Raw genomic sequence first — 10,865 nt, 5'->3', positions numbered from 1 at the left:
TCGCAAGATATTGCCAATATTCCAAGACATTATCTACAAAATGCTGTGCATGATATCGCAGACAGAATGCTGTACGTTGAACAAGAGAACGGCAGACATATTTCCAATGTTTTGTAAACCCCGTTGTTTGCCTAACGCTGTGATGTTTTTGGTTTTTCCCCTATCTCAAATATTATAATATTTATAGCGGTTTAATATTTGAACTGACTTTTGAAATATCCTACATTTGATCCTAGATCATAGGATTTGATTAAAATCTAGCTTTTTTCGTTCGAAAATAGCTTATATTTATGTTCCGTCTAGCGAGACTCAGTGATAGCCTGTTGGCAACACTGTTCGTACCACAGAACATGTCTGTATTCGTCATGAGGATGACGTTCATGATGAAACTATAGACGTGACATTAATTGCTACGTGGATATTCAACACTGGTTTTGCATACGTATACAGATAGTCATACGCACACTCAATATAAAAATGCTGAAAGCTGTGATATTGATAGGTGGTCCGCTAAAAGGTAATTTATTGGCAAATAATCGCAGATTTGTGTGTTAACCTTAGACGATAGACTATATTCCAAAGAGCAGTAAGATTTTAAATTATTAGTTATATAAAGTCAAGAAACTTTGTTATATGGCGGAATTGGCTGAATCATGGAATATGTTAGAAAATGTATTAATTAAAGAGAAAGGCTGTCTTCCAGAATGCTACAGTAATGAGGTTAGGTTAGGTTTTAGGCGGTAATTTCCCCAGAATGTGTTTCTGTACATAGACCAGTTTTACATTAAACCTAAACTTACTTAGGCAAGCTATACTAAAATCCTAAACTAACCTGACAACCTGTCACAGATTCAGGAAGGTTAGGTTAGTGCAGAGTTTGGTAATTTCTTATAAGCTACGACGAAAGAGTAATGAAACGGAGAAAAATTCTCTCCGGCGTCGGGATTTGAACCCGGGTTTTCAGCTCTACGTGCTGATGCTTTATCCACTAAGCCACACCGGATACCCACCCCGGCGTCGGACAGAATCGTCTCATGCAAATCTAATCTTTCAGGTAAAGCTTCCTGTGAAGCAGATTTGAATGATTTCAAGGGAAAAATTGTTCCGGGGCCGGGTATCGATTAGAGTTGAGCTTAAACTATATTTTCAAGTATCTGTGACAACTGTGACTGTGACAATTAAATATCTGTGACTTTTATCTGTGATTTTGTCACACCGATATTTTATATCGATAAGTAAGCACAATACGCATGAATTATACCGATATTTTGTCACACCGATAAAAATTAACAGGAAATATTGAAGAGCAGTGCAATGTGAATACGATTTCTCTATACACGCCACACATCAGTGGATTAATTATTTTAATTAATACTACCCTGCACTGTTCGTGTTAGAGATATACATTAAAACTGGATCATATATAAATGAGAGAAGTACAGGTAAAGTTATTAAAATAATGTTGTAGGCTCCTGTAACTATTCAGTGTGTAATTAATAGTATAACTAAAAAAATATTGTTACTGCGTAAAAATTGAGTGGAAAATACTTATACATTAATATAAATTCACAGTAATATGAAAATGTGAAAATCTCGGGGAATACATAAAATATTTATAAAACATATATACAGACTAAATATGAAAACAAAATGTCAGATTCATGATTATATTATTATAATGCCGCTAATAACTTTGCAACACATAATCACTTTGAAAAAAATAATATTGAACAAAATATCACGAAAAAAATAATCAAATACCACCGCCCGATTGCTGTTATTGTATCATGCGCATGCGCAAACTCACGACGTAGAGGAGAAAATATCAGTCACAGACGTTGCAACGGTGACAGAGTACTGAATATGGAGCAGATTTCGATAGCGATATTTTGTCACAGATATTTCGCGTCATCAGTCACAGGTGTATCTGTGACAAAAAAAAAAAATACCTGTGACAAAATATCGGCCATCTCTAGTATCGATCCCGGGACCTCTGGTTGAACGTACCAGCACTCTGCCAACTGAACTACCCGGGAACTCCATCCGACACCGTCTCAACTTTTCCCTTTATATCCACACAACTCGCGTGGGCCGACGAAACGCCAGAGACCCACATCGAGTGCACACAAACTCTGTGTGACTTGAAATTGTGGTTTTCTGTTAACATACACAGGAACGTATATATTATGCAAATCTAATCTTTCAGGTAAAGCTTCCTGTAAAGCAGATTTGAATAATTTCAAGGGAAAAATTGTTCCGGGGCCGGGTATCGATCCCGGGACCTCTGGTTGAACGTACCAGCGCTCTGCCAACTGAGCTACCCTGGCGTTTCGTCAGCCCACGCGAGTTGTGTGGATATAAAGGGAAAAGCTGAGACGGTGTCGGGTGGAGTTCCCAGGTAGCTCAGTTGGCAGAGCACTGGTATGTTCAACCAGAGGTCCCGGGATCGATACCCGGCCCGGAACAAATTTTCCCTTGAAATTATTCAGAATCGTCTCAGTTTAAGTTCCAACTCTTGGGTTCCCTCTAGTGGCCGCCCTCTGAACTACGTCATAGATGTCTATGAACGCAGGACTGAAGTCCACACATGTGCTGAGGTGCACTCGTTATGAGTGACTAGTTGGCTGGGATCCGACGGAATAAGCGCCGTCTTTACGCATATCATATATATTATTTTAATGTACCGAAGTACATATGATATTTCCATGCAGATATTCTGCGTCATCATACGATGAAAGAGTAATGGAACGGAGAAAAATTCTCTCCGGCACCGGGATTTGAACCCGGGTTTTCAGCTCTACGTGCTGATGCTTTGTCCACTAAGCCACACCGAATACCTACCCTGGCGTCGGACAGAATCGTCTCAGTTTAAGTTCCAACTCTTGGGTTCCCTCTAGTGGCCGCCCTCTGCACTACGTCATAGATGTCTATGAACGCAGGACTGAAGTCCACACATGTGCTGAGGTGCACTCGTTATGAGTGACTAGTTGGCCGGGATCCGACGGAATAAGCGCAGTCTTAAATCACGAAGTGATTTACGCATATCATATATATTATTTTAATGTACCGAAGTACATATGATATTTCCATGCAGATATTCTGCGTCATCATACGATGAAAGAGTAATGGATCAGAGAAAAATTCTCTCCAGCGCCGATGTTCCATAGCTCGTTTTTGCACCACGTGAAATTGTGTTTGTCAATAAGAAATTCAAACATAATTTTTTGTTTTATTATCTCTCCCTTCTTTTCTCATCTTCTGTTTTCTTTCACCTTATCTCTCTCCTTTCTTTCTGTATCCCTCTTTTATCACTTTGGGAAAAGTGGAAAGGGGTTGTGGGCGAAGCTTAGCATTCACTGTTTTACGATTTGCCCCTTTACTTTTATTTATCTTACATTTCATTTCACTACATATTTTTATTTTCACGTCCACACTTGTGGAGTAACGGCTAGGGCGTCTGGCCGTGAAATCAGGTGGCCCGGGTTCGATTCCCGATCGGGACAAGTTACCTGATTGAGGTTTTTCCGGGGTTTTCCCTCAACCCAATATGAGTAAATGCTGGACCCTGGACTCATTTCACTGGCATTATCACCTTCATCTCATTCAGACGCTAAATAACATCAGATGTTGATAAAGCGTCGTAAAATAACTTACTAAAATAAATTTATTTTAACGTACCACATGTGCATTCGCCGGGATGCGATCCGATAACCTTTCGATTTGTAGTCAGACACTTTATCACTAAGCTATGAAGCGATTTGGTAGCCCCAGCTGTCGTTTTTGAACTTACTTTATTGTATGTTCCTGTTCTCGTGTAAAGTTTAAAAGTAAAACAAAATATATCACTAATCGGTAGAATAGAATGAAGAGTCGCCGTTGTCCGATCAATAAGTTGGATGACGTAAGAAGCTTATATGACGTCACGCATATTTACACATACGGTAGTAGTAGTGTCTGTGGTAGTAGTAGGGTTTAAAAAGGATGCGTCAGCTACTATGGCTATTTGCGCCCTTATCTAAAATTCTTAATAAAACAAAGACATAAAGAATATAATACTCAGAGTGCTAAAAGAACTAAAAAGCTTTGTCATGGTAAAACGATTTACACTACACATACGGTACTTTGTAAGTACGAAAAATTGTTTTTATAAAATTTTGATAATTTAGCTTACCTCAATGTTGTTCTGTGTTGATGTTGGTTCTGGGTGTTAACGGTGTTTGTCCATAGCCCGAGTATGCTTTTTTAATGTTGTTTATAAAGTCGAGAAACATTTGATGAGCTTGTGTTCTTCCATTTGCACTCTCGGAATGGCGGTATAGGAACTCAAATATAGGCTATATAGATCGCCTGATTTGTGTTTTATCTGGTAGCCTATCCTTGTTCGATGCATAAATTTACATTACCTTCGTTATCTGTGTCGTTGGCTTTACATAATTCACGCAAGTTAAAGTTCTTTTGTGATGCGTCAGGTAGATACATTAGCCTATAATGTATTATGTACAGGGAAAGGATTTATATGTAAATACATATTTACTTATAAAGCTAATATAATTTATATTTTGCATTATCTTTATGTTTCACAATGTGTAGGGTTGAAAAATCCTACTTTTATTTTCCATATTTTTCCATATTTTAGAGTTTAGTACATATTTTCGTTAATTTCCATATATTTTCCATATTTCATATAAAACAGTCCATATTATATTAGGTTTAACAATAAAACAAAACAAAATTCCATTAACTTTTAAAAATACATTTCAACAATAGAGATTTAAACACATGTTCAGTAATCCCTTTAACATCAGAGTTATTTGAAAATTAGCAGTCCTATCAACAATGGGAAAGTAAGTTACAAAACTGTATTAATTTAATTTAAAATTTTTAACAGACTTCAGTTGTGCAGCTCAACAGTTAAATGCCAGTCAGAGTACACATAGGTTCAGTTTTGTAAATCATACTATAAAGACGGTAAATATGCCAAAAGTACGTCATTCAGTCAATTTAAAATCAAAACTAACAAGTTACATTTCAGAATTTAAAGAAGATGGTTTATCAACTGACAATAAAATATTATTTTGTAATTTGTGTCAGTGTGCAGTATCATCTACACAAAAGTTCCTGGTGCAACAACACATTACAACTAGTAAACATCAGGCCAACAAACAACTAAATTCCAAGCAGAGACAATTGTTTTTAACACAACCAACAACATCGAATGTAAGATCTGAGTTTAACATCGACCTGTGCCGTTCTCTCATCTCTGCTGATATTCCTCTCTACAAACTAAAGAATAAGGTCTTCAGGGAATTCCTTGAAAAATATACTCAACATACAATCCCGGATGAGTCAACACTTAGGAAGACGTATGCTCCATCCATCTACGATGAGACAATACAGAAGATAAGAGATGAAATTAAAGATAGTTCAATTTGGGTTTCCATTGATGAGACTCCCGACAAAGAAGGTAGACTTGTTGGTAATGTAGTTATCGGTTTGTTAAGTGAACAATATTCTGAACGAATTCTTTTACATTGTGATGTTCTAGAAAAGTGCAATAACAAAACTATAGTTAAACTGTTCAACGAAGCTATGGGTATCCTGTGGCCAAAGGGTATTATGTACGATAATGTGTTATTCTTTATTAGCGATGCTGCCCCTTATATGGTCAAAGCTGGACAAGCATTATCTGTTGTATATCCTAAATTGACTCATTTTACTTGTGTGGCGCATGCATTTCATCGTGTGGCAGAAGTGGTCAGAGACAATTTCCCTAAAGTAGATTTGTTGATTTCATCAGTGAAAAAAGTATTTCTCAAAGCTCCCAGTAGAGTTAACGTGTTGAAAGAAATGTACCCTGAAATTCCATTGCCACCAAAGCCAATTTTAACTAGATGGGGTACATGGCTAGAAGCAGTTGAATATTATGCCGAACATATAGACTCTATTAACAATGTTCTCCTTGCATTGGACTCTGAAGATGCAGTCTCAATTGATACTGCGAAAACAGTTACCTGTGACATAAGTGTGAAGAATGACTTAGCTCACATTCAGCATACATTTTCATGCATCATAAAAACGCTCAAAAGTCTCCAAAATAGGCACCTTTCACTATCTGAAAGTTTTGAAATTATAAATAGTACTGTGGAACAACTGAATCGTGGTAGAGGTAAAGTTGCAGATGCAGTAAGAGCTAAGGTGGACACTGTACTTTCAAAAAACCCTGGATATGAAGAACTACAAAAGGTTGTTGCTGTGATGAGTGGTGAATCAACAGTGAAGATTAACTTGGACTTATCCCCAGCAGACATTGTGAAATTGAATTATGTACCAGTTACTTCTTGTGACGTCGAACGCTCTTTTAGTCAGTATAAATCTATCCTCAGAGACAATAGAAGAAGATTCACTTTTCAGCACTTGAAAGAAATGTTTGTAACCTATTGTTATGGTAACAGACAATAAAAATTGTGTTTTGTTGAAACTACATTGGAAGATAAGGTACGTCCATTATATTTTTTGTTTAGTTTGATTAAAATGTACCAATATTTAACGTACATAGTCATTTTTTTATAATTTTAAGTCCATATTTAATTCCATATTTTGGTAAAAATCCATATTTAATTCCATATTTTGGTAAAAATAACTACATATATATTTACATATTTCATATATTTTTAGTCCATATAAATCCGTTCCCTGATTATGTATAATGTATGTATAATGCACTAGATTACTGTCATAGAATATAGAATACTAAAGCCTTTTCAGTCTAAAGAGAGTAGTGTAGTGAATCGATTTAATATATGTAAATAAAACAATTGATAGTAGATAAATGGAGTAACGCCATCTTTAGGATATTTATCACATTAGTTGACTTATACAAGTCAATTAATTTGTAATTTATTTGCGAATACAAGAGATTAAGATAAATGTAAAAACGACACAAAGAACATCGACAGCTTATTAGAAATTACCTAGGATTTTAATATAGCCTACACTAAGTTCAGATTTAGCGTAAAACTGATCTATGTGTAGCGACACATTCTGAGAAATTACCTGTTAAGCTTACCATACGTCCCACAAAAATGGGACAGTCCCCTTTTTTCGGCCTAGGTGTCAGATGTTCCCATCATTTTTGTCGGGATGCTCAAAAGTCCTGTATTGTAATCAATTCATTTTATAATATAAGAATCAATACTTTCTGTAACTGATGATTACTTCATAAATTAGTGTTGACATTTTTGTTTTATTTTGTATAAATGTTTGAGATGTTCTATTTTGAAATCAGCAAACATTAATGAGCTATGTACTCAGGCACCAGGTTCCGGCCTTTATCGCTGGATATTCCAAAGCCACTTTTCCCAGTGGCAGGTCTGCCCATGATCCAGCACCACATCGAGGCCTGCGTGGCTGTACCTAACCTCAAGGAGATTCTCATATTGGGATATTATCCTGCAACCGAACTGTCGCAGTTTGTTGCGGATATGGTACTGGAGTACAAAGTCAACATCCGGTAAGGCTATGTATACGCAGCTGTGGGTGACATTTCTTAGGTGTAAGTGATAGAAAGGCTCACATCTTTTCAGGTACTTGCAGGAATTCACGGCCCTGGGTACAGCTGGAGGCATCTACCATTTCCGCGACCAGATACGCTGCGGCAACCCGGAGGCGTTTTTTGTGCTCAACGGAGATGTCTGCGCAGATTTCCCATTGCAAGAAATGCTTCGCTTCCACCAGGAGAAGAAAGCCTCATCATTGGTATGTAGCAAATTCTACTGCAGGATTTGTGATTATTAGAGAGTGGATTTTGCAGGTTTTATTCCTTAGTTACAAATCACATGCTACCATTATATAAATGCATTACAAGTTATTTGTAACCAAAGGTCAAGATTTTATAGTGCATATATATGCATATTTAAGGGTTTAATGCATATTTCAGCTTTCAGTACATATGAAAAAATATTTCGTTATTTATTTATTTATTTTTTTTTTTTGCAATCTGGTGTTTAAACCAAGATTAAGAACACGGAAAATCGGGAAAATGTAATACAGAAGAAATGCAGACATTGAATATTTTATTTAGGCCTATTATGGCAATCTGACAACATGCAGACAGGACACTGTTGTCAGTAAATCATTGTGACAATTCCACGGCAATTAACAAAACACTCCATAATTAAATACATTGCTAACTTTGTGCAAATATATAATATTAGGGAGTTACGATGGATGGAAGTTAACATTAAAAGAACAGATAATTGAAACAAGAAGCTGCCTTATCTTCTACTTCACACGTGCATAACATTTTGACTGTTCTTAGGAGAACGCTGCAATATGATTGGCGCAGAAGTTACAGGAAGTGTTGATAGACTTTTTTTGCATTCATTAAACTCGAATTTCGCCGCCTGTCAAGAAGAGGTCTAATATAGACATGGTAATGCAATTTTCTGTTTTACAATGTAGACGTGGTAAATCAGAATATTTCATTTTATTGTGGTGATATGTCTAAGAAACTTCGATAGTGTGTTAAGAGTGCATTATATTTTAGAATAGCTTAGCCGCACGAAAATTATTAATTGTGAATTAATTTTATTAACGATGACTAACGAAAAATGTGCTAGGAGAGTATTGCTTAAGCAGTAAGTTGAAGGACAAGCAACTTTAACAACTGATGATGTCTCAGTATTCTTATATATAGCAGAAAAACCATCAATAATAGTAAATTTCTTAAAATAAAAGTCTTTTTTATGTTAATAGTGCATATTTTGTTAATTTTAGTGCATATATCCTGGTTTTTAAGTGCATACATACATGCATGCATATTTGTTATTTTTTTTAGTATTTATGAATCTGCCCCCTAGTAATTATTGTATATGGGTCAGGTTTTCTCTGAGTACCTAATTTAGTTTATATTGTTGTTGCTATATTACAGATGAACATGCAGATGCATTTTTTAGACCTGACACTTGAAGCAGAATAGGAGAATTGTTATTAGGGTTGTGGGAAGCAGTGCAGAAATAGAGCAGACTGAGGCACAGCAGGGGGGACATGAACAGTCATGTGCGATAAATATTATTTTTCTACTCTAGTTCTTATTGCTGACAATTTAGCCTTTGCATAATACTGCTCACTTCCTTCTTTGTTTTATTTCTTACAATAATCCAAAAAAAAATAGGACACTTTGATGTAAAGATAGAAAATGAACAACTTACAAAACATAAAAAACTAAACCACTCGAAACTTTTAATGAAAGCATAGTATATTGTACTGGGAACTCTTCGCTGCAGTGTCTAATCACACACAAGACTAACCCTAATACCATACTTGATGTGACGCATTCTTGTAATGAAATGATTTGGGACCATGGCACATACATCTTGTAAACTGCAATCTCTCTTGTGTTTTTGCCTGTTACTGCTAGCTGATTCCAGTAATATCTATTAAGTATGTCATTATTAAAACCCGAAAATAAATTAAAAAGTAGTGCGAAATCTTGAAACTTTTAACTTAATTAATTTAGTAAGATATTGTTAGATTCATTTCTTTAATAAAATACGAACCAGAAAAAGGCTAGCTTTATCATTTATATAGTTATTTATTTAATACCTTCGAGTTATCAGCAAAAAAATTATTTCTTGCTTAACAAATTGAAAGAGAACCTGACAGAAGATTGCTACTAATTGTAATGAACTGCTGAACAAAGAATGATTATCACATTGTATTACAGAGATAGGAAAGTCTTTTTCAGGTCTTGTTTCACCTGCCACTGGTACCTTTCACATTCGAGTGTTAGTTGTTGATGATGGCAGGTGAACCAAGAAAGGAAATCAGTTTGGAGACTAACTCTGCATTTAACGATTTAAATAAGGGATTGAATGAGACTGAAGTGGCTAAAAGTGTGGGTTTGCACAGTTAACACTCGCAATGTTCATAAAGAAATGCAAGGAAATCGAGGATAGTGTCACAAGTGGTAAAATTAATCCTGAATATGCATTTAAAAACTCGGTAGGTGAAGGCATTAACATAATGCTACCTTGAAATGGATTAGTGAAATGAGTGCACTTAACAATCCTATAACAGGCTCTGTTATGTGTCAAAAACACTTTTAATTTTGCCAGTGTACTTGATGATTTGAATTTCAAAGCAAGCAATGGTTGACTACAACACACTTTTTAAAGACAGACATGGGATTACTTTCATTAAAGTGGTAGCCAGAGAAGAAATATAAAATAGGGTAATCAAATGGTGAATAAATATTATTTCTAGTGCTGTCGATCAATCAAGATATTTAATCAATTAACTATTTGAAATTAATCGATTAATCTATCAGATGTCAGACATAAATAACAAAAAGTATGAAGACTCACCTAGTTAATACTGCTTCATCCATGATTTTAAACATGTGAGTGCATGCACATGCTTCAAATTAGTGCTGCTCTCCATTTAGTAACAATGTTCCCTGCATCACTAAAAAAACTTTTATTCTGTCAAGTCACTTCCTCACGTTCGTTCAATTACATCCAAATGTTTCACAGAGTTTACCTCTCAAATTCTCATATGACATAATGGAGTTTACACTTTTCACAGACCACAGAAAACTGATTTTTTTTATCAACAGTAATCTCACTAGACGTTTTGATTTATCTAGAGAAAATCAAAACTCGAGTGGGATTTAATTGACTATTGCACGATTAGAAGAAAGTATATAAAGATTAGAAGTAACGAAGTACTCCAATACAATAAAATATTAATTGACTTACGAAAATAAAACTGTCTTCAAATGTATTATTGTACCATCTCAACATTACAAATATTACGCTAGATGCATGCTAGATGCCTTTTCGTCGAGAAGTTCTCGATCTATTATA

The 10,865-nt window shown here is 35.5% G+C and overlaps 1 protein-coding gene across 1 annotated transcript in view; it reads left to right on the top strand.

The window, feature by feature from the left end:
* The first annotated feature begins 341 nt into the window (after positions 1-341).
* Gmppa (GDP-mannose pyrophosphorylase A) overlaps positions 342-10,865 on the top strand; it is a 24,752-nt gene continuing 14,228 nt past the window's right edge. The window contains exons 1-3 of the mRNA XM_069820621.1: positions 342-517; positions 7,312-7,510; positions 7,584-7,755. Of these exons, the coding sequence (XP_069676722.1) occupies positions 478-517; positions 7,312-7,510; positions 7,584-7,755 (411 nt within the window). The 5' untranslated portion in view covers positions 342-477. The remainder of the gene's footprint in view (positions 518-7,311; positions 7,511-7,583; positions 7,756-10,865) is intronic.

Source organism: Periplaneta americana, chromosome 3 (assembly GCF_040183065.1).
Source record: "Periplaneta americana isolate PAMFEO1 chromosome 3, P.americana_PAMFEO1_priV1, whole genome shotgun sequence".
Lineage (NCBI taxonomy): Eukaryota > Metazoa > Arthropoda > Insecta > Blattodea > Blattidae > Periplaneta > Periplaneta americana.
The sequence above is the reverse complement of the archived record's forward strand: the minus strand, read 5'-3'. Positions and strand labels throughout refer to the sequence as shown.